Source organism: Cervus elaphus, chromosome 15 (assembly GCF_910594005.1).
Source record: "Cervus elaphus chromosome 15, mCerEla1.1, whole genome shotgun sequence".
Classification (NCBI taxonomy): domain Eukaryota; kingdom Metazoa; phylum Chordata; class Mammalia; order Artiodactyla; family Cervidae; genus Cervus; species Cervus elaphus.
The window spans coordinates 58,219,126-58,242,786 of record NC_057829.1 but is presented as its reverse complement, the minus strand read 5'-3'; the positions used below and the strand labels follow the sequence as shown (position 1 = coordinate 58,242,786).

General features: G+C 37.6%; 1 protein-coding gene and 1 long non-coding RNA gene across 2 annotated transcripts in view; one reads left to right on the top strand and one right to left on the bottom strand.

The window, feature by feature from the left end:
* Positions 1 to 1,743: 1,743 nt before the first annotated feature.
* Positions 1,744 to 23,661, bottom strand: part of PDE6C (phosphodiesterase 6C) — a 50,826-nt gene continuing 28,908 nt past the window's right edge. Inside the window, exons 14-24 of the mRNA XM_043926110.1 lie at positions 21,342 to 21,488; positions 20,990 to 21,097; positions 20,349 to 20,458; positions 18,622 to 18,709; positions 8,801 to 8,901; positions 7,026 to 7,133; positions 6,878 to 6,941; positions 4,601 to 4,675; positions 4,402 to 4,485; positions 3,870 to 4,023; positions 1,744 to 1,880 (exon numbers count right to left, since the gene is read on the bottom strand). Coding sequence (XP_043782045.1) covers positions 1,819 to 1,880; positions 3,870 to 4,023; positions 4,402 to 4,485; positions 4,601 to 4,675; positions 6,878 to 6,941; positions 7,026 to 7,133; positions 8,801 to 8,901; positions 18,622 to 18,709; positions 20,349 to 20,458; positions 20,990 to 21,097; positions 21,342 to 21,488 — 1,101 coding nt within the window. The 3' untranslated portion in view covers positions 1,744 to 1,818. The remainder of the gene's footprint in view (positions 1,881 to 3,869; positions 4,024 to 4,401; positions 4,486 to 4,600; positions 4,676 to 6,877; positions 6,942 to 7,025; positions 7,134 to 8,800; positions 8,902 to 18,621; positions 18,710 to 20,348; positions 20,459 to 20,989; positions 21,098 to 21,341; positions 21,489 to 23,661) is intronic.
* Positions 1,857 to 21,058, top strand: LOC122709050. Its single transcript, XR_006345396.1, has 5 exons — positions 1,857 to 3,685; positions 12,332 to 12,381; positions 14,574 to 14,737; positions 15,975 to 16,234; positions 20,935 to 21,058. It is a non-coding gene; the product is annotated as an uncharacterized LOC122709050 (long non-coding RNA).

The following is a 23,661-nucleotide window of genomic DNA, read 5'->3' as shown; positions in this document are numbered from 1 at the left end:
CTGCCTTGTGTCAAGCACTTCTCTAAGTGTGAGCAGAGCTGCAAACAAAATAGACAAAAATATTTCCTCTCATGGACCTTACATTCTAATGTGAGAGGAAGAGTCTTATGATTCTAAGTACCTAACTTGTAAAAATATAACAAATGGTGATATCTCAGCCGCTTAAAATTTAACATTATCTGCTTTATAACAGAACATTTGAGGTTGACAGAGCAATTCATTATAATTTAGATGTTTTACCAAAAAAAGTCAATGGTATGATTAATATTTGGTCTATTTTATAATTTGGTATGTCATTATAGATAAGAAAGAAATCTTCCCTTATGTACAGGTGTGTACATGTGGTAGAAGTAGTTGATTGTCTTTAGTTTCTTTTTTTTAAAAATTTATTTGACTGCATTGGGTCCTAGCTGTGGCATGTGGGATCTTTGTATGTGGTGCAGACTCTCTAGTTGTGGAGCACAGGCTCCAGAGCATGCAGGTTCAGTAGTTGTGGCACAGGCTTAGTTGCTCCAAAACATGTGGGATCTTAGTTCCCTGACCAGGGATTGAACCCACATCCCCTGCATTGCAAGGCAGATTCTTTATTACTGGACCACCAGGGAAGTTCTGTTTAGTTTTCTTGACAATCAATATTTAGAATGCCTAATAGATACTTCTAGTAATCACTTTTTTTAAAGTCACCTCTGTTGAAGTCCCTTTAAACTGTTTTTCATAGTAAAGCTTTTATATAGTCAAATCACATGCTGCTTAATAATGGATAACATTTATTAGCTGATTTAACTTTCATTAGGATTTATATAGGTCATGTCTTATAAAGTGATAATTCTATCAATGAAAAGAATAGTTCTGAATGTAATAATATATTAGTTACACATAAAATAATTGATTTCAGACTTGGGAGAAAGGATGGGCATAGGATGACATACTTTTAAGCTGCTGAAAGTGAAGTGGTCTTTACTGTTCCATTATCAAGAGTAAAAAGTGGAGGAAAGAGATAAGCATTTCAGGTGGAATGACATTTAATATCCTTTTTCTTTGTTTCTTATATAGTACTTACATACATTATACATTCTGTACTGTATTTGCTCTTACATTAAGACATGTTGAGGAAAGATTTCTGGTTCAGAAAAGGATGTGAGGTATGAATCATGTTATGGGTTGAATTGTGTCTCACCTGAATTCCTGTTGAAATCCCGATTCCCAGTACCTTGGAATGTGGCTGTATCTGAAGCTAATAAGGTAAAATGAGGTCATATGAGTAGGTCCTAATCCAGTATGACTGGTGTCTTTAAAAGAGGAGAAAAGGACACAGACACATAAGAGAGAAGATGGAAGACCAGGTGAAGACGGCCATTGACAAGTCAAGGAGAGAGGCCTCTCGAGAAACCAGCCCTGCCAACACCTTAATCTTGGCCTTCTGGTCTCCAGAACTGCAAGAGAATAAATTTCTTTTGTTTAAGACACCCAGTATGGGGAAGGTTTTTTGTTATAGTAACCCTAGTAAATGAATACAATTAATAAGAACTTTTAAAAAAAGAATTGGTGACTAGTTTCAGGATTATATTATTTTTAATTTCAAACAAATTGGCACCAAAAATGCACTTATCTTTGTCTTATTTTGCACTTTTTTTGAACTTTATTATACCCTCATGGCTTTCAGGCTAGCAGTGTATTTTCTTATGCTAGTCACAGGATAGCTTTCCTGAAGAGTCTCTGTTACTTGATGGTTTGATGAATGAAATTTGCTGATGTTCTTTTTTAATGTTTTCTTCAAATGTAGAAACAATATTTGTAATTTAGACCAGTTGGATTGTCTTACAACATTAGACATGTTTTGGACTTCTTGTCATCACCACCACCTCCTGAATCTTCTACAGCTAGTAAAAAGGAGAAAAGCAATATTATTGGGAGTCAGTGGATATATAGTAGTTTTTTCCTAATATTAGAATAACTATGTAGCCTAATTCATAGTTTTAACCTATATCAAGTACTAAGAGTTTGACCATTTTAAAACTTGACTTCATATTCAGAATTAGTCCATTTAGAAAATTAAATCTAATAAATGACTAACCAGTTAATGTCTCAGTTCTCAAAAGAACCACTGAACTATCCAGTCTGGGAATCTGAGTTGTTGCTTTGTGTTGCCTGGAGATAAAGTAATATTCTTAGTTTACAGAGACTTCTCAGTGTAGTAGGAAGAAAATTCAGAAGTAATTTTTTATGCAAATAAAGTATAGAGATGCATATCCAATATACCAAATACTAAATCTAAAAAAAAGTCAGGAATGATATACTGCTCATTGTAAAATTGGGATAAAGATTAACTGTACTGAGAAATAACTTTTTGCTTTTCACTTGCTCAGTAAAAATAACCATTTTTGTTATCTTTTTGAAGCTCAGCTCAGATCTTACTGCTTTCATGTTGAAATCCATCCCTCTAAGGACTTCCTGTTGCTGTCTAGAGGACAGATCCATAAGGAGGCCTTCAGGGTAACACACCCATCTGGCAGAGCTGCCTGCATTCCTGGCTTCATCTGGTATTTTACTCTGTTTGCTCTCTAGACTCCAGCTACACCAGTTTTCAAGTTCTTCAAGTGCACCAAGCTTATTTCCACTTTACGGCCTTTGTGCATATTCTATTCTTTCCTCTCCTTTCCTTTAAAACTCTTCCTCCTTTCTTTGCTTAGAAAAAGCCTGTCTTCAGTGTAGCATAAACATCCTTCAGGAACGACTTCCCTGATGCCCCAGGTATGCTGCTTCTGATAATTATAGTTAAATAATCGATTTTTCACTTGGTGCTCCCCTACCAGGTGGTAAGCTCTATGAGATAAGGACCCCATCTTTCCCCAGGGCCTGCCTAACACAGGGCCTTGTACAGAATACACAGCCACTAAACATTTAAGTGAATGTATATCCCAGAGTCAGGAACTCCTGTTTTTATTCTGTTGAAGGATATCCTTAACCCTTTAAGCAAAATGCTTTCTCCCTCTGAATTCTTTAAAATATCACTAAACGCACGAACCATCTAAAAAGAATGTTGCTTTTTTTTCTTTTAACAAGGCCTTTCCAGACAGAGATGGTTTATTAAACAATAAGAATTTCTTAGAAAACCTTTTAAGTCTGGAGCTCTTGAGACAAAATACGAAATGATGACATTAATATTCCACTTTCAAGATGACATTTGAGTCATCTGATGAACTAATAGGTGATGTAAGCATCTTAACAGAGGCTTTCTGAAGATTATGTTAAACCTAACTGAGTGACTTCAGGAGTAGAAATTTCATCAGGATAAACAGCACTACAGAGAAACATCTGAGGCACAGAGTCTTAGGGTACCTTCAAGTCACCCCACTCTGCTGGCCAGCTTTACTTCTAGGGCTTCCTTAGATCTGGAAATGAGGCTGGAGATCTGTAAAGCTTTCTCATTATAAGGAGAGGGACATTAAGCTCAGAGAGGCTAAGCAAGATGCCCAAAGTCTTACAGCTAATACAGAATGTTAGGACTAAAATTATTTTCTCACCTAAACCTGATTGATCAAACTAATCCTATGGTTTTCATATTATTTCTTAAAATTCAGTATTCTGCAGAGGTACCTCAGGAGCCACTTTATTGAGTGGATGAAGAAACCTAGTCCTAACCCCAACTTCAACTGGACCAAGCAATTCCACTGGGAATTATAAAGTAAGATCTTGTTCAAGGGGATAAAAACCCTGAAAACCACTAATCAGCTTCTAATAATTCTCAGTCTGTGGGCAGTAAAGCAAATTTCCTGTTTGCATTTACTTTTTATGCTTTTGTCATGTGAGATTAAGCTCTGCTGGACTTACAGCTACTTTAGAAGAAGCCAAAACAGATTCCATCTAACCTTTTTCAGTCATATTTCCTTCTTCCTGCTTTTTCATCTCTTCAATTACCTTCATCTTTTCATCATACTCATCAGCTAGGGATTTCCATTCCACTCTGTTGTTTTGAAGACCATTCAGCATAGGTGTGATTTCTTTGTGAAACCGTGAGAACTCCTAGGGAGAAATTTGGGTCAGAAACTACTTAAATCATTTGGTTCATTTTCAGTACCTTTCATATGCAGAGAAGGAGCCCTAAGGAATTATTACAGTGCTCAGAGCTGTTAGGATGAGATTAATTCAGTACCTTGAAAGTGGGAAATGTAGCTCTTGTCTTTCCTGCTCACCTAAGTAAGTTTATTCTTAGTTCTCTCACCTTTCATTGCATCCTTGAAGGAAAGATAAGGGTAATACCTCAAACTACCTTGGAGAAATGACGACACCCTTAGTGACTTTCCATGAGGGATGAGAGTGACTTTGATTTTAGTTACAGTTTGAAAGAAAAATTCTCATCCAGAAAATGATATATTTCACTCAAGTAATCTATTTACTTACCTTATATACAAAAGTACAGACAAAGTCAATAAATCCAACTTGAAGTTTAGGTAGTTCATCTTTTTTGTTTCTGTCCATCATAGGCTAGAAAGAGAAATAAATTCTTTAAAGATAATTTTCTAAGATCCAGTGGACAAAACAGACTGATTTGTATCGATAATTTTTAATCAGTAGTGCATTTTTATGTCAAGGGTTTTACAATGGGTTGTTGCTGCAGCACTGTTCTCTCCAGATCTCCTTGTTCCCAAAATTCATTTGCAACCAGGAGTGCTACCTGCAAAGAAGGAGGACATGATTCATGAAAGTCATGGTTCAGACTTATTAACAGAGAATTTGCATTTTATCATAACATTTTATCCTTAAATGAGTAACATTTAAGAACAGAATTTATAATTAATGCTTGAGATATTGTCATACCATATGTTCTTTGGCTTTAAAATGATATTATTTACAGATTATATTGAAATGTGCAAGGGGGATTTCTCTTCCTACTTCAGTGTGATAGACTCATTCTGGGTGTGCCAATCTCCTAGCTGCTATTGTCACCACCTCTCAACAATAAAAAGGGGAGAAGGGAGGATGTCTAATTCCATTTCATTATGATTCAAGCTCCAAAGCTTCCCAGATCCTCCTCTTGTCCTGCTTATCATCTGCCAGCATCTAGCGTGTATCTGCCTGTGTGTTTATGCACATACATGCACAGCTTAGAACACGACTTCACCTGATTATGTTGTGGGGATATTGAGAGTTAATTTATATGGTTTTTTAAAAACCATATTTATCAAGTTTGTTGAACACCTTCTAGCTGCCTTACATTGACATGATCCAGGCTTACCAAGAGGAGTTAAGATGTGACCTTGATCTTTAAGATGCTTACAGTCTAATGAAGTCAGTCATGTAAAGAATGTGGAAAGTTCTATCATATCAACACTATCAACTGCTGTGGATCAAGGAGAAAGATAAGGGAGGTTGCATTTATGCTGTATCATCAAAGAAGACTAGTAGTTTACCAGTAAAGAAGAAAGGGAAGACTTTGTGCAGATAAAGTTGAATGTTTAGGGCTTGTGTGAGTAGGAGCTTAAGAGTGTGAGGCAGTAACATGGGAAATAAGAGAAATAAATTGGGGAGTGTGAGTTAAGGACAGGTAGCAACAAACCATGTATGCTTCACTGGGAAGTTTAACTTGATTCTCTGGGCCAGTAGTTCTTTTTCTTTAAGCCGTACGGTCCCTCCAAAGTGCACAAGTGGTACAAAAGTGGATGCCAAGAGAGATTATAAAGTACAGTAACTTTGCTTTTTCCTTTTATAAAAAGTGATCTATGTACAACTTTTTGTGCAAGGAAAATAGACATTGCTTTTTTCTTTAAAAAAAGGTTGAAAATCTCCAGCAGTGGGGAGTTTAGAAGGCTTCTTAAGCAAAGCAGTAGCGAAGCAGAGCTCTATTTATAACCATTCCAGCAGCAACTCAGAGAAAAGTTGGAGAGTTCATCCTAAGAGAGGATCACTTAGGAGGCTGCCACCATAGTTCTGATGACAGAGGGAAGTAAGAACTAAGAGGGTGGCAAGAGTGATGGACAGAAATGGTTTTGAAATGAGGGAGATGGACTCAAGCATGAGCCCAGGTTTTTGGCTTGGGTGACTATGTAGATAAAAGAATTGAGGAGGAAGAGCAGGCAGTCGGTGAGGAGGGAGCACAGGTATCTGGTTTGAAGCCCAGCTATTCTATCTTAACAGATACAATCCACATTTACAGTTGAACCCAGGGAATTCTGGCCTCTTCTGCTTAGGGTTTTCCCTATGAATTAACTGAGGGAGAATTCTTTCATCGATTAGTAAGAAACCAAGTGGTAAGCAGATGGCCCCCACTCATTCCCCACACTCCCCAAGGGTGAGGAAGACCTTCCTTAGAAGACGCCCTTAAACTGAACCTGCAGATGGTGCTGTCTCATGACTGACAGCACACCGAAGAGACTAGGAGCAAAACCACCCTTGAGGGATGAAGGCACTAGTGATTCATCCTTGCCTATCATGCTTTATCTCCTCTACTAAAAACCCAGACACTCCATGAATAATTTTATGTAAACTTCTTACAGCCTGTCCAGTGATAACAGGAATTCCTTCCAGAAAGCATTTTCTTTCTAGGTTCCTTCTGTTTCCCTTGTCCTGGGCCTAACCAGATGACCTACTGACATTTGTGAGCTCTTGAAAGCTGTTTGCTTTTCTTCTCTAACAGAAACCCAACAGGGAACATTGTACTTTTTTGTCTTAACTTCTTAACTTCCTTTTTCTTCTTTGTAAATTATAAACTGATGGTCTCAGAGGACAGGTCCAGGGTAATGAAGGTAATTGCTTTTAAAATATAGAGTCATATAATTGGTTATAATTAAATTCTGAGGTTGCCAGATACCTTCACATTCACTGTCTCATGGCGCCTAGGCAAAGCCCGAGGGCCTGACAGAAAATGGGAACCACTCACCTGACTTTGTACCTCCCAGGGCTTGGTTATAGCTGACAGATCACATGCAGTCATCATCATCGCCCTGTGAAAGAAAACAAAACATGTTTAAATAGAAATATAAAACAAGTTATTTTTGCCAAAAGCAAAATAAAATTTGATTTCTCACATGATAATCTCTTTTTTGGTTGGATCAATGGTCACATATTTGATGGCCTCTTCTTCAGTTTCCATTTTTTCACAGGCATCAACAATTTTTTGAAACATGGTTCTCTTCCTAAAAAAGAGACAACTGTGCAACAATTTTAGCATATAAGACCAGAGGTTTAAAGTGTCTTTAATATGTCCTTTCAGGTTTCATGTTTCCACTTTGCATCAGTTGTCCACATTGTGGACCTAGGGAGGAGAACAGGGAATGGCTGTGTAACCTTGATACAGAAAGGGTTTAAGACAGAAATATCACAAGTCAGAAAGGAAAAAAAAATTAGTAAATTCAAATACATTAAAACTAAGAGCTATATGTGACAAAAAGAGATCATAACAAAGGCCACAGGCTATGATGAGACATTGTAAAGTATAAAACTAACCAAATATTAGAACCTAAAATATATGAAAAGGTATAAAATTATAAGTGTGAATAATAATAATCTGTCTCACGCTCTAACAAATATATTTAAATATGCCCAGATCAAGAAGAGAACAGATATGGAATAATAGGAACTCTTGTAACACTGCTGGGAGGAGTTTAAATTGGCGTACCTACTAAGGAGTGTAGGAGTTTTGCCATGTGGTATAAAATTGAAGATATGCAAACCTTCCAGCAATTCCCATATGTACTTTACAGAAACTTATATACACAAACATATACAATGTTGGCAGTGATGAAAAATTGGAAATAATCTAAATGTCCATGAATAGAAGAATGGCTAAATTAATTATGATAAAAATTACACAGTTGAATATACATTTAAAAAGAATGACCTGGATCTCAATTTACCACCAAGCTAAATCTTCAAAGTATTGTTTGAAAACAAGTTGCAGAAAGGTATATACAGTATGATAACCATTTATGGAAAATTTTTAAACAATAATGCCATAGAAAACATGAATGGTAAGGATGAATACATAACAATACCAAGACACTGGTATTTGTGAAGGAGAAGTGGGGTGGGGGGGTGGCGTTCATGATGGAGTGAGTACAGAATGCCTCGATTATACCACTTTGCTTGAAAAAAGAGATCTAAGAAAATCTTAGCATTTGTTGAATCTGGGCCATCGCTATTTGGATATCACTCTTAAGTATCTGCTTTCACGTTTGAACTATTTAATAACTGAATTTTCAATGAAGGATTGGAGAGGCACAATTTAATACTGCCCAAGTTGTTAACTATTTAGACCCTGTAACTAGTTCACTTTGTCCTAATGCATTTTAAACTTTATAGTTCACTGACAGGAAAATGTACAGAAGCTTGGAGTATCTGGTCTCCTAGGTAATCATCATCATTATAAATAGGCTAATGCCTCTGCTGTATGTAACTCAGAAATTTTTTTAGTTTGTTAATGTGCATCAGTATCACTAAGATTTTTCAGCTCTCGGACTCTGGCAGAATCAAATGTCTGAGCCTGCAACCCTAAATACCAGACTGTGAACTATGATGAATTCCCCAGATCAAAAGGCACCATGTAAGGTTTTATAGCATCACTGTTGTGGCAGTCATCTACCTTGATGCAATTTCTTCAGATAACAAACTAATATTAGGGGCTTAGCTTTTTAAAATATGTTCCAAATGTCCAGTAAATCCACCATCAGGCATCTTAAGGGTATTTATTGGTAATCCAAAAAGAAAATGAAGAAATGTGTCTCTAAATAAATGTCTTTTAACTTTAAGGCAGTGGACCATGGAAGGCAGCACCACACTGAGTATAAGGGAGTTCTGTACTTACTTGAAATATAAAGCCAGGTCAGTTGCTATTATTGCAACTTCAAACAAATGAATAACTGTTTCATACTGGCGTTTATTTAGGTTCTGGAAGATGTTTAAACTCTGTAAGATGAAAATTCAAAATAAAGTGCCGTCATTAATTTGCCTTTGATTCAACAAACAAACCACCCTATGATGCTTAATAAGAGCATCTTATTATAGAAAGAAGATAAACTAAGTCTTACTTTTCTTGCTTTCAGTTTTCTCTCTAGAGTTAAGTTACCTCTCTACTTATACTTTGAGTAAGATAATTTAAACTCTTAAAATAGATTATTAGCAAATATTCATGTAATCAATATAAGTTTTCTTCCAGGACCACTTCAATAAAAACAATAGATTTAAATTTTTCTGTAGTAATTGAGAAAGTTTAATAAAGAATATCTGGTTTTTGTAGTGGTTTTTGCCATACATTGACATGAATCAGCCATGGATTTACATGTATTCCCCAACTAATAAAAATAAATAAATAAAATTTATTCTCCAAGCCACAAAAAATAAAAGAATATCTGGCATTTGTCCAATTGTTAGACATGTTGAATTACTTACCAGATAATTTCAGAGTGATTATAGAAACTATGGGAGAGCTTTCAGAAGCTGCAGATTACAACAGTACTCACACATAGAAAAAAGTAAATCTTCCAAGTTGTTTTTAAAATGAAGTCTTGCAATTCTATTTTACAATGACTTATTTCTACCTTTCTTCAAAGAGTTTCCCGCTAACAGTCCCCTCATACATGGATCACCCTCAATTTTTAGTGTTCCAGAAAACAAGAGTGTAAATCTGGGAGTGGTTTTTAAAAGATAAGATATTCCAAAAAGAACATTTTTAGTAATACAGGCCAAAGACAGATGTGCAGTGACAAATGAAGTCAACAGTTAAATACAGGAAAATCCCACTGGAAAGGAGGAAATAGTCTGTTCACCTGTATAGAGACAGAGGCAGCATAATGTAGAAAAGAACACTGGGTCAAGCACCAAATAACAACAGCAGACACCTAATGCCTCCCACTCCCCAGGCACTGTCCTAAGTGCTCTATGAAGACTCTTAGTCTCGCAACAAACGACAGCATATAGAGGTTAGGAAACTTGCTCAAGGGTCAACAGCTAGCACACAGTAGAGCCAGGACAGCAGGGCAGTACACCGGCTCAGTAAGCAGCCCGGGTTCAGTTCCCAGCTTCCCCACGTGGTAGTTGCAGTGTCCTGGACACCTCATTTAACATCTCTAAGTATTTGTTTTCTCAAATGGGGATACTATCAGCTGCCCTGCTAACTGCCTGGCACTCAACCTGTGATCAGTAAATATTTGTGGAATGTTGATGCAGATTAGATAACTGGGAATGCATTTAAGAACAGTAAATTGCTACAGAATTTAATTATTGCTATATCATTATTACTGGTAAGTTTTGAGGTTATCCCCAGTTTAAAATAGAATTGCAAAACCCAAGACCAAATATAGCTCTGTCATTCCAGGAGACTGAAATACTAGAAAGCAAGAAATGGACTAGAATTATGTGTGCATAATACAGCCTCCACTTAGGTTATCTTTTTATAACTTCCAAGTCAAGAAAAATGGCATTTTACACAGCAGTAATAATGAGTTCATAATAGCAACTACAGCTAGACTTTAAATTGATAGAAGACATGGCAATTGACTACTACAAACTATAATAAAAGAAAACTTATCTAGATAAAAATCCATGTCTTGCTTGAAAGAGAAAGTCCTCAGCAGCACCTTGGGCGTAATCTCTGCTCCAAATCTTCGGGATATAGGTTATTTTTAACTGGTCTGGATTGACCAGGAAGAGGGCAAAGTAAGTGGGCCATTTGGCATTTAAATCCCACTTAACCTTCCCTGATTTGGGTACACTGGTGGCCTGCCTTTGGATTGGTGGTGACCCTGTGGCATATTTACATCAGAGTCATTGCCCTTATCTGTTCACTGATACATGTTATATGTTTCCCAAAGTAACGTGTAGTATGTAATTCCAACCCATACTTTGTAGATCCAGTAGCACTTAAAGTCATTCTTGACTGCTGTACTCAGGAGAAAAAAGGGGATCATGTGTGGAAATGCCCCAAGTTTTTAGGCAAATTATTAGTAGCACACTTTAATCACTTTATATAAGTCATTTTAATCCTTATTACATACTGAAAAAATCTGCTAAAATAGTGGATCTCAGGTGTTCTCACCACACACAAGAAGATACTATGTTGATTCACTTGACTGTAGTAATGATTTTACTGTATATCCATACATCAAAACATCATGTACACATTAAACATGTAATTTTTTTAAACTAAAAAAGTCAGAAAAAAACAGCCAAATAAAAACATAGAATGGGGAGAGGGGACACACAAGGCAGGCTGCCAAATTGAAATAAACAATCCCTTACGATAGTCTTTGTCTCTACCAAGTGCCAGACTGTACAGACGACACAACCATCAACCAAAATTATCAATATTTTTTATGCACCAATTACTTTTAATACATGTTGATTTTATTTTTAAACCTGGATACTTTGCTATTTGCTAAATATATGTGTGTGAGAAAAAAGCTGTATATATAGAGGAAAATAATACTGCTGTACTCCATTTAAGTCATACCTTTTTCTAACCCAGAACAATAAAACAGCTCTATTAAAGCAGACAGAATGGCAAACATTCTTTGACTTCACAAAGTAAATCAGTGTTGCATTTTTTAAAAAGATGACACACTTTTAAAATTAGTATACTTAAGAAAAAAGGGTGTACATTCGACTATCCAGTACTGCTTCCTTTGTTGATAGCACAATATTCCTGATTTTCACCTTTTTTCCCTCATTTTTACTGTACAAGTCTCTAATTGAAAAACCCTTTCTTAATTCAGTATCATTTTTTTATTTTCTCCTTTCCTTCTCTCCTAGCAAATGTTCTTAAAAGAAGAGCTTCTAAGTAGTTTCTTTTTCAGCCATGGATATAGATTCACATAAAAGATCCTGTTTCTGTTTTATGTTAGTTACTAGAAATCCCTTGACCAAATCTGTGGCCCATGTCTAATAAATATTTATACCTCCCACTGTACACATTGTGGGCCTGTCCCATACTTCGTCTTATTTTTATCTTCCCATTAGCCTTCATTTTTTCTTTAATGTTACATGTATTTTGGGGAGCTCCATTAAAAACTTTTTGGAACAAGTTGAGGATTAAACATATATACATGCATGTAGTTGTTTTTAAGTAAGCAAAGACAGAGCCAGTAATCTTTTAATTGGAGCAAGAGGTCGTAGAATGTAGACAGGGCACAGAAGAAGGAAGGATGTCCCTCAAAAATCCAATCTGACACACACAACAGCAGCAGAGGATGAACTGCTGAGGGGAAACTATTCTGACATACATTTGCACTGACTTCTATTAGTCATCTGTGCCAAAGAGAATGCTTTGGGTAAAAAGGAGTGAAGGCAGGGAGGTTGGCAGCAATGATCAGATCCTAACACAGACCCTGTATCTTCACAGGCTTGCTTAACATAAGCCTTCTCAACTTCTGGAAAACCCAAATCAAAGAGGTGAGTTCTCCAGACCAAAGAGATAGAATTGGTGAGACAGAGTTTGAATAAATAGAAAGCTGAGGCTGTCCTCAGTGCATTCCTGCCCCTCCCCTCACAGCAGATGGCAAGTTCCACTAAGGAATGAATCGTTTTCAGAGGAAAACAAGTGTAAAACCTCTGCATAAAGACCACAAGAACACAAAATAGCCTATGGATTCAATGCGATTCTAACCAAAATACCAAGTTTGTGGATGTGTGTATGTAAATTTGACAAAATTTCTATGAAAATACAAAGGCTTAATAAAAGCCAAAGCAGTCTTCAAATAGAACAAAACTGGAGAATTTATACTGGAAGGAAGACTTTATTACAAAACTATAGTAACTAAGATGACATATTGACAAAAGAGACACAAACTGACTAGTGGAATAGAATAGAGAATGCAGAACCAGTCCATTATAATCAGTTACCTGGTTTAGGACCAAGGTATCACTGAAATGAAGTGGGTCAATAAGTGGTGCTGAGTCAACTGGATTTTCACATGGACAGAAAAAGTATCTTGATCTCTACATCAAACCATATATAAAGGTAAGTTGTAAAATGATTGTGGATCTAAATGAGAAACGTATAACAATAAAATACCTTCATAACCTTGAATAGGCAAAAGACAATACTATACAACTAAAGAATTAATCTTTAAAAAATTGATCAAATGGACTACATTAAAATTAAGAGCTTATTTTCACCCAAATCCAATACTGAGAATAAAAAGGCAATTCACAGGGAGAAAATATTTGTAATACATATTTCTGATGAAAGATACATAAACCAGAATAAAGAATTCCTACAAATCAAGTTGAGAACAAAGGTAGTCCCAAAACAGAATTTCAAAAGGTTAATATAAAAAATTGTAGTTTATGTGTGTTAATCGATGCTATTTAATTTGACACAAATCAGTGCATCCCCCAAGTGACTAAAATGAGAAAGATGGAAAGTGTCAAGTGTTGGAGATGATGGAGAGCCACTGGAACTGTTGGTGAAAATGTATATTAATACAACTATTTTGGAAAACAGCTTGTCAGCATCCACTGAGGTTGAGCATATGCTCACCCTACGGCCAAGCAATTCTATTTCCAGGTACATACCAAACAGAAATACACCCATGTGTTCACAAAAAGACGCACTAGAGAGTCACAGCACACCACATGTAACAACTCTGAATCAGAAGTCACACAAAGGTCTTGTAGTAGTTGACTGAATATGTAAATACAGTGCGTGACTGCACATGCGTACACACCGAACTAAGAAAATAACAATGGAAGAAAGGAACACAAAAGGCAAATGAAAAATACATCAAAGGAAATACCCAATGGAACATGAAAACTTCATGCTAATAATATCTATAGTTTGAAAACCATAAGAATTCAAAGGAGATTGTAAGACAACAGTAAAATTAAAAATAAACTAGCAAAACTAGTAGTAGAATGAGAAGAATGGAATTGAATATAAAAGCAATATAATCCACAGTAAAGCTACTCAAATAGAATAAGCAAGGGACAGTCCACAGTCTTGAGGAAATTAAAGCAAAAAGGAAAAAGAATAAATCTATTAAAAATATAAAGAACATAATATAAATGACAAAGAGATTCGACATACACATAATTGGTATTCCCAATGTATTAGAAAAGTGTTCAAAGATACAATGGAAAAAAAGCTTTCCTGAAATTTAAAAAAAAAAAAAATGGATTCTGTGGATATGTGTAACCTATATCAAGGAAAAAATAGATGCAGAATCACCCAGACATTCAAAGTTACTAAAATATGAAGAATTAAGAATTATATGAACATCTATGCAGAAAAACAAAGTCACCTGCAAGGGAGAAAATCAAATCAGCCATTTATACTTCTTTAACACCAAAAAACACTGAGGCAATGTCCTCCAGTTTCTGAGGAGAAAGTAATGACCCAACAACTTTTATATTCTTCCAAAGTGACTTTCAAAAATGTAACAAACAGATCTTCGTAGGTGTGCACTTAGCTTAGAGACTGTGAAAAACTACCAGATGACAAAAATCTAACTAATCAAGATATGAGTCAAAATAAAATACACAGAAATGGACAAGCCAAGATAAAAAGTCTGAGGCTACGTATCAGGCCCATAGAAAAGTAGAAGTTGGAGTAAATAATTATGCCTCTTTGGTCTCAACCACAGAAGAGAGATGACAAAGGGAACACTGTCATCTGGAAGTAAGACTGTGGTTCCAAGGCCTCTGACCTTCAGAAGCAGACCTATGACCACTGTGGCAACACCGCCAGGCAGAAGAGGAAATGTGACTGGAGTTGCCAAGGCTACAGATGGAACACCACCTAGGCCAGGTGAGTGAGGCACCTACAAATGGTATACTGAAGATTCAGGTGTGGATTCTGGGAGAACACCTAACCCAAGAGAGCCGCTGGGGCAGCATCCAGTTCATCTTAAGGATTTCGACCATTAGTCATGCAATAAATGCTCTGGTTTAAAAAAAATATAGACACTTAAGGAAATTATAAGTTAATTGTATAAATCCTGATAACAATAAAAAAAATACTGAAAATAAATAGCTTACAAAACAGAAGTAGAGATGTGGGAAGCAGTGTAAGTATTCAAATTTCTCATGTTTTATATCAGGGAGTTCAGAGATGGTGAAAAGGTAACACATAACCACTGGTTATTGATTTTAGTGTTCTCTAAGAACTAATATTTCTTGTGATTAAGGACACAGTTCTCTGAAGTTCTGTAATTCCTTCCCTTAAAAAATGTTTCTTCCATTAAACTGAAGTAAAATTAAAATCTTCATTTAAGACAAATGCAAGGCCACTCAGCAGTGAAAAGTAATGAATCACTGCTGACTCATTCGCTCAAAAGGAACAAATCACAAAATTATTGTTCTGAATGAAAGTCATCGTCACAAAAGAGTAATTATTGGATGACTGCATTTATATAAAATTCTAAAAGGTTCAAACTAATCTGTAGTGACTAAAAACATTTCTTTGCTTGCTTTGGGCTGGGAGGGGAGAGAGGCATAGACTACTGGGGGACTGCTAGCATAGACTACTACAGAACTGAAGTGTTCTGTATCCAGTGATAGACTACCAGGGAGCAGTCTCCTTTGTCATCCCAAAGGAGATGACTGAAGTGTTGTGTATCCTGAGTGTGGTGGGGTAAAATCTATCCAAGTGTAGGGATAGAATTCATAGAATTTGTATGAATAACACATTAAAGGGATGCTGCTTATTGTTCAAACATTACACTTCAATAAACTCAATTAAATAGATAACTCTAACAACAACAACAAAAATAGTTCGGATAGTGAGATCCCATTTTTCTAACATTGTTTTTAACCATCTTGCCTATATATAGTCACAATGGGCTACAATGAAGTTCATTAAATGTTAATGAAATGTCCTATTTCTGAGTGGTAGGATTTAAGCAATTTTTAAATATTTATCTTTAGAATGTTTCCTATTGCTTGAATTTTCATAGCAGGTATATGCATGTAATTTTTACAACCACTACTGTCATTAATTTAAGATATCTATAGATGAGTCTATAATATTCCATTTGTGCTTCCAGGGAATTGTGCTGGAAACGTGATATAGAGACAGGCACACAGAACAAGAGAGGAGGCCTCCATCCCAGCCAGCCCCACTCCAACTGGGCCCCCACCTGTTCAGCAGGGCTCACCTGCCCATAGAGTTTAACGTTGCTCTCTACCATTAACAGGCCATTTTTGTTCTCTTATTGCTATGAAAATGGCACTACACGTCTAAATTTGGTGTAGCACACCAAAATAGAAACGGCTCCAATTCATCCTGATGAGGACTCTCAGGGAGGTGAGTTCTAGTCTTCAATGTGGTACATGTTACACCCAAAAGGGAAGACTGCAACATGTTTGTGGCTGGCTGGTGATCATACACAAGACACTTAATTTCTTCTTCATTCCTTCTTTGTATAACATGAAGTCAGTATGAAAAAGCATAAAGTTATAAATTTTATGAAGAAGTTCTGAATAATGAAAGTATTCTGTTATTTATGCTAAATAATGCATTTTGTCATTCTGATAGTACATTGTTGTATTAAAGTTTATATTCTGAGAAATTTGGCTAACAAGGGTTTTAACCCCTATTCATTATGTTAAAGGGTGGATTTCTGACTAGTTTAGAATACAGACAGTTCTGTCCTCAAAGCAGGGAATCCAACTCTACTGGACATAAAACTTGATAATATACAAAACACAATGAGTAATGCCTACAACATGGCAAAATTGCTAGATAAGGATTTGCCTTATGTAAAAAAATTAAAGTTTTAAATATAAATATTTCCTCCATACAATAAATAAATAGAAGAACTGTACTGTCTTTCAAAAATGTGAAAACAACATCTGATGTTAAAATTTCATTTTTTCAGCATTCAGTTTGCCTGCTCATAAAAAGCTCTGTGATTGCATTTATTGCCTAGTGACTCTATTTACAACCCTAAAAGTCTGCAATTAGCAGGTCAAATAGCATTGTAGATAGGTCCTTGCCAAGGTGGCATGGATTACTAGGATGCACTATTACTTTTTAAAAAGAATAAGCCTTTATCTAGCCATGAAAACCAGTTCAGACTGCAGAGTAAATAACATTAAAAAATTAAGATGGGAAACAACAACTCTATTTTAAACTCTCAAATCCCAGAAAGTAAAAGCATATGAGCTACTAGGAGCCCTTCCAAACTTAAGCATTTAAACATTTGGCTATAAAGGTTTTAGAATATATTTTGCATTAGTAGGTAAATGTAAAATTAAATAAATTATTTTTGATACTACCTGCCTGTGGTATATGTAATCAGCTGGATATATGGAAGATCCTTACTCAAAAATATAAAACCATCCCAACCAGTAAAGCAAGACCCTTAACAAATTGGGTGGGTAACAAGTCACTATTATATTCATGAACTACTTTCAATTCTATTTTTTCCAACTCTCATAGAATAGATATCTTCATTCTTTTTATGATACTACTGCAGGAACAGGTCCTAGCTACACATGAGAGTTATGAAAATTCTTATTAAAAATCAGATTCCTAGGTCCAATCCCCAGGGAGCCTGGTAAGTGGGAGATGAAGCCCAGGATGTGTTTTTAACCGCCTGCCCACCTCTGCCCTGTGAAATCGATAATTCAGTGCAGTTGGTCTGTGTCTCCCTGTCTGGATGCTGCATCAATCACAGGCTATTAAAAACATTTAAATCATATGTCCGTTTTCTTTTTCTACTTTTCTGCCTAATTGCCCTTACAAATTTTCCCACTTGGCTTTTGATTACCTAGAAGAATGTAATATTATCTCGAAACTTGGACATGTTTCCTTGTACCCCTTCCCCTGAGCCTTTAATAAATGATTATTATCAAAAGTGAAAAAAGCTCCACTCTCCCGAGGGCTTATTTATCCTAATGAGTTTGTGTAATTCTAGACAATTTCTCTGTGCAGACAGAAGAATGTTCCCTTCTATCTAACAATGATTCATTCTGGGTTAGAATCTTCTCAGATTTGTTCTCAAGCATAACTAGGTTATATTCAAAACTTTCCCAACAAGCCTATATACTCTTTAAATAAAATCGATAAAAAGAAAAATCTTTTTATTGAAAGTTAGTAGTACATGATATTGTATAAATCACAATGAATTCAGGACCAAGCTTAAGCCACTTCCTGTGAAAAGTTCCCTGATCCCACCCCTCTTCTCTCCTATGCCCACCCACTCCTGAATGGGACAAGTCCCTCATTCACTCAGTGCCTCTGATGGCAGCTGTCTGATCTTACAGCCTAATTTTCATGCCTACCCCCAAACTACCAACACCTGACTCTCTCAAAGATACAGACAATACCTTAACACTACATACCCTATGAATAAGAAAAGCAGCGGCTGTGTAGCCTCCTCTTTTTACATTCATACATACCGAAGGTACACAGAGCCCTCTCATATTCATCATAAACTTTTTCTTCTTACTCTACAGACCCACAGAGATTCTGTGACTTTTCATAGCTCTTTCCTCCTCTATCTCAGCTACTTCCATTTTGATTGTTCAAAAACTATCGCAATATATCAATTTCTATCAGTTGACTTCAATAAGGGTATATACACTGTCAGCCACCAGCATTCAGGATCATCCTCTTTCTAAGCATTCTCTGTGGGTTAGCGCTTTGATCCAGAGCTTGTGAGCTGCCCTAGAGAGAGACCCATGTACCTCATCCTGCAGCAGCGTCTTACTGTACTCCAGGTGGTGCCTCTCCAAGATGGAAGAGCCGTGAAGCCTTGCTAGCGGAGAAGTGGACCTAGGAGGAAAGGGGTCATTTCAGCTATTTAAAGATGACACATAAGATCACACAATACAGAATCTTTGCAATCTGAGGATTTTTTTTTTTTTTCATGTCTTCCCTCTCCCCTAATGACTGTGAAACAGTTGAAACTAACATATTGGAAAAGAATTTTTAGATTTAGAACAGAAAAATATGCTCTTTAAAAAAAAATCTTTTTTAAGAAAAACCCTAATTTGTAAAATGCATAAAATGATTTAATTGCTTGAACTACAAAGTTTCTCTCACAGAAAAGGAAGAAGGTCAGCTCGCCCATCGCTGATGGGACTCAACCAGACTCCCAACACCAGGCCAAAGCAGAAGTCTGGGATGTGGTCTCATGTTTTCTGCAAACCAGAGACGAGATGCCACATCCCATTTGGCTACTCTCTTTTCATCTAGGGCAAGTTAGATTTGACTGTTTGGGACTTGTTTCTTCATCAGTAAAAGAGGGGAACAATAGTACCTCCCACGTGGGAGGGCTATAAGGATTCAAAAAGGCCATAGGTATCAAGTTCTCAGCGGGTCTCCCAGTACGCAAGTGCTCAATAAACATTCATTCCTTTGAAACTGAGCGGAAGAGAGCTCAGTCATTGTCAGGAAACCTCCATTCAGGAATGCGGAACAGCCAGCACGGGCTGGAGCTCTTAGAGGAAGATGTGGCTTGCCTGAACGCAGACTGGGAATCCCCTCTTCAGAGCAAAGCCTGATTGGTAGAGTTGCTGAAGGTGAAAAGTCCCTGTTTACTTCATTGAGTAAATTTCTTGAGCATCTACTATGTAATTTCAGACATACAATTTCACGTGATTCTCACAGCAGTCTTTGAGAGGTCAAAATTGTACCCATTTAACAGTTAAGAAAGTGAATCTCAAATACATTAAGTGATTTACCCAAGATCACTCAACCAGGAAGTGTTTGGATCCCACAAACCCAGATCCCAAAGCTCATTCTCTCTAAAATGTCTCACTTCCTCTGGTACCTTGTAGGGTAGTGGGTTATGTGTAGATGAGGATATAGTGTGGCCAAGGCAGGTAGAGCTTCTTAAATGTCCTATCAAGGAGCTAGGTTGGCCATGGCACTGCTGACAAATTTTCAAAGTGCCAATGACATAATAACAGTAATAATAATAATACCTGATAATTATTAACCACCAAGCACCAACCGTGAGCTGACTGCTTTGTATGCATAGCCTTATTTAATCTTCACAATGACCTTAAGTGTTAGGTAGCATTATTACAATTCTTATTTTCCCAATGAGGAACTCAAAGCTCAGAAAGTTTAAATAATTTGTGAACTCAGTGAATACAAATCTGTCTGAGCTGAAAGGCTGCACTGCTTTTCTTAGCCAAGAGGGGAAGGTGGTGATGATGTTAAGATGCAAGGTCAGCTGGTGGAGGCACAAGGACGAGGGACATGAGAGGTAGCGAACCCAGGAAGAAATGTTCTCTAGCTTGAGTTGGGGGTGTCACCCAAGGGCGTACAACTGCAATCGAAGATCAATGCACCTAAAGGTATGAATTCAATACTTTGATGAAAAGAAGTTGAAAAAAGAGTGAAGGCATTTACAAATAAGGCAGGGGCACCAGAACTATCGATGTGGCAGCATATGTTCACTTACTTCATCTGATACAAATTATTGGTGCCTCTGTGGTCAATGTCATGGCAGAAGGCAGCAGCAAGCATGGCAAAGGCTTCAAGGTCTGTGTAGTATTTCTTCAGTCTTCCTGTCTAAAAGAAGACATATATTCACTTACATTAATACACTTACATTAATACATTATGCAGCATGTGCAGTGAGGCTTGCCTCTGATGGAGAAGGGGGTCTGCTGTGTTTTTAGAGCAAGCTGACTTTCTTTCCTTTTTGGTCACACCACATGGCATATGGGATCTTAGTTCCCTGATCAGGGATCAAACCTTGACCCTTTGCATTGGAAGCATGGAGTCTTTACCACTGAACCACCAGGGAAGTCCCAAACTGGTTTTATTTCTTGTAGCTCATTCTGGGCAGTTACAAACCTAGCAGGGAACTGAATTTTTTTCCTTTAAAGACCTAAGTACGTGAGTGTCAGAGTTATAATCCAGTCAAGGGCCCAGGGATACCCACATGCCCTAGCATCATCTCTAGAGGATTTGGGGATTTATGGGATTGTATCCATGAATTACAAAATTACAGATCTAAAGTGATAGCCTGTATCTATTCTCAGCACGTTCAGGAGGGAGGCACGCAGGTTTTCACCAATTGCTGCGCTCCATACCTACCATCAGCAAAGTGAACATGGTCTGCCCCACATTAAACCCATGTCTCCAGTTGTGGTACGTGACGGCCCGGTACCCCTTCCTCACCGTGTACATCCATCTGGTGAGAACCTGCCACCAAAGAAGACAACACCACTCAGACTTTGGAACAGAATTCTAAAGGTTAGAAGGTCTGTGACAACCTTATCTGAAAAGATAGGATGGCCTTGTTTACAGGGTTTAAGCGGATATATTGACAAAGTTAATGATAATTTAAGATCCACACTGCAGGGAATCTTTTTGAACCACAGGTAATTTTACGCAGTGGAGAACTGCCACAGAATCACACCATATTTTAAATGAAATACCATCTAACCTCCACGGGTACTTTGAATTTCTCCACCACGTTTATTTCAAAAAACAGCCGAAGTCCACACTTAATCAGTTCGTGCTCTGTGATGGGCAAGTCGCTGAAGCGGAATTCATACAGGTCTGCGGTCCGTGGGTCCGGCAGGTCCTCTTTCTGTTGAAACAGGGACCAAAGGTTCCAGTTTATATTCTTTTTTATCCCTTTAGTCATACACAAAATTACAACGCAATGCCACATGCACTCCCCTGAGCCTCTACATACCCAGTACTGAGTTATGCCCCTATTATCCTCACAACAAACCTGCACAATGACCCTCAGTTTCCAGATGGTTAAACTGAGGCTCAGTTATCCTGAGAAGCTTTCTAAGTGACGGCATTCAATTCCAAAGCAGACCCCAGAGGCTACTTTCTTTCTCCGATGCAAAATAAAATGTTGAATTACAGCAGCCTAACCCATTTTCAATACCCAACTTCTCTTTTTTCCTCTTCTAGAAATATTTGGTAAACAGTAAATGATGGCTTGACTCAGTTCTATCGTATTTTCTTTACCTGTTCAGTGATGCTTTCCCACTAGTCTGCGGGTTCCCTAAGGATGGAATCATGGTCTGTTACCTGCTGTGGTAACAGAACCTGAGAGCTTGTCCCACAGAAGTGCTTGGTTAATGTTCATTGAATGAATGAATGAATGCCCCCCAGTGTCCTGGTACACACGCAGACATCTCATTTAACCCACTCCTTGTCAGGATTTAGGTCTAGGTGAAAAAACAGTTGAACTAGTCACATGGACATGGCTTGGGAAACAAAAATGTGGATCTTGCCTTTAAGGACTTAACTTGTTGAAATGGTTAAAAATACAGACAGTGAAAGGTGAGATTCTGGAGGGCTGATGTGATAGACGGCAGGGCAGAGACAACCCCACAGGAAGAAAGAAGCAGGCGAGGAAAGAAGAAAGCAAGCAAGCATCACACAATCAGCTGTGTGGCCCAGCAGACAGACATGCAGGAGCAGTTCAGTTCAGTGTGTTCACTGAGCCCATAGTAAACCCTTAATACTGTGCTAAGGTCACATCCCTCAGAAAGTTCAGGTTTGGCCAGAGGATGAGTCATGTTCTATTTGTACAAATTTCAACACATAATGGAATATGGCTCTTTTAAATACAATTATGGTATCTGTTCACCTAACCCCCAAGTCAGAGCTGGCCCTCACACCCTTTCTTTGCAGGATCTTCCTGATTCTCAAGGAAGAAGAACCCCCTCTCCCCAAGGCCACTCTTAGGTGGTCACTTTGGGCAGAGATCTCTCTCCTGCAAAACAATGGTTTTGAGCCAGGAAACTAGTGTTCAGTTCTGGGTTGGGGTTAGCTACACCAGTGTTCTCATCTGTGAAATGCGGATAACAATAGTAACATTTTTGTCTGCTGTTTTAATGAAAAAGCAGTACCAATTTTATTCTCATGTGTCAAAGACAATTAGAGGGGATTCATCACAGGACCCCTAAGGAAAGTGAAAGTCGCTCAGTCATGTCTGACTCTTAGTGAGCCCATGGACTATATAGTCCATGGAATTCTCCAGGCCAGAATACTGGAGTGGGTAGCCTTTCCCTTCGCAAGGGGATCTTCCCAACCCAGGGATTGAACCCAGGTCTCCTGCATTGCAAGCAGATTCTTTACCAGCTGAGCCACAAGGGAAGCCCCTAGTAACACTTCCCAAAGCTCCTTCCTCACAGGGCTTCTCACGTCCTCCACTGTTCCTTCTTCTCATCACTTTCTCTCCGTCCAGAACTCCCAGATTCCTTGCCCATGGAGGCTCTTTATGCCTTTTGTTCATTTTTAATCATTCAACAGACATTTATTGGTTCCTATTTGTGTTGTAGGCATTACAGATAAAACAATGTCACTACTCACTGAAATGCACATTCTTGTGGGGAGAAATGGAAAATAAGTACACGTAAAAATCAGACCATTATGGGGTGCGGTGAGGGGTGCCCCATGCCACAGAACCTCCCTGCTGGATGTCACCTCTGCCCTGCTGTTCTGAGTATTATGTAAAGATAAAATGTGAAAACATTTTTTAAAGCATTACAGGGTCAGTCACACTAACGTGTAAGTGTGCATTTTTAGCAGGAAACAAAGACATTCTCAGAATTATGACTCCCAGGCCCAATTTGCAGTTATAGGCAAACCAATATAATAATACTATAATACAGAAATCACAGGGTTTGAAGAACAGCAGTCATACAACAGTGATACAGAGAGGTTGATAGAAATAAAGGCTTTTGCTTAGTCTGAGAAGTAGGACCTCAAGCACCAAAGGCTGGTTTTCTCCTCTT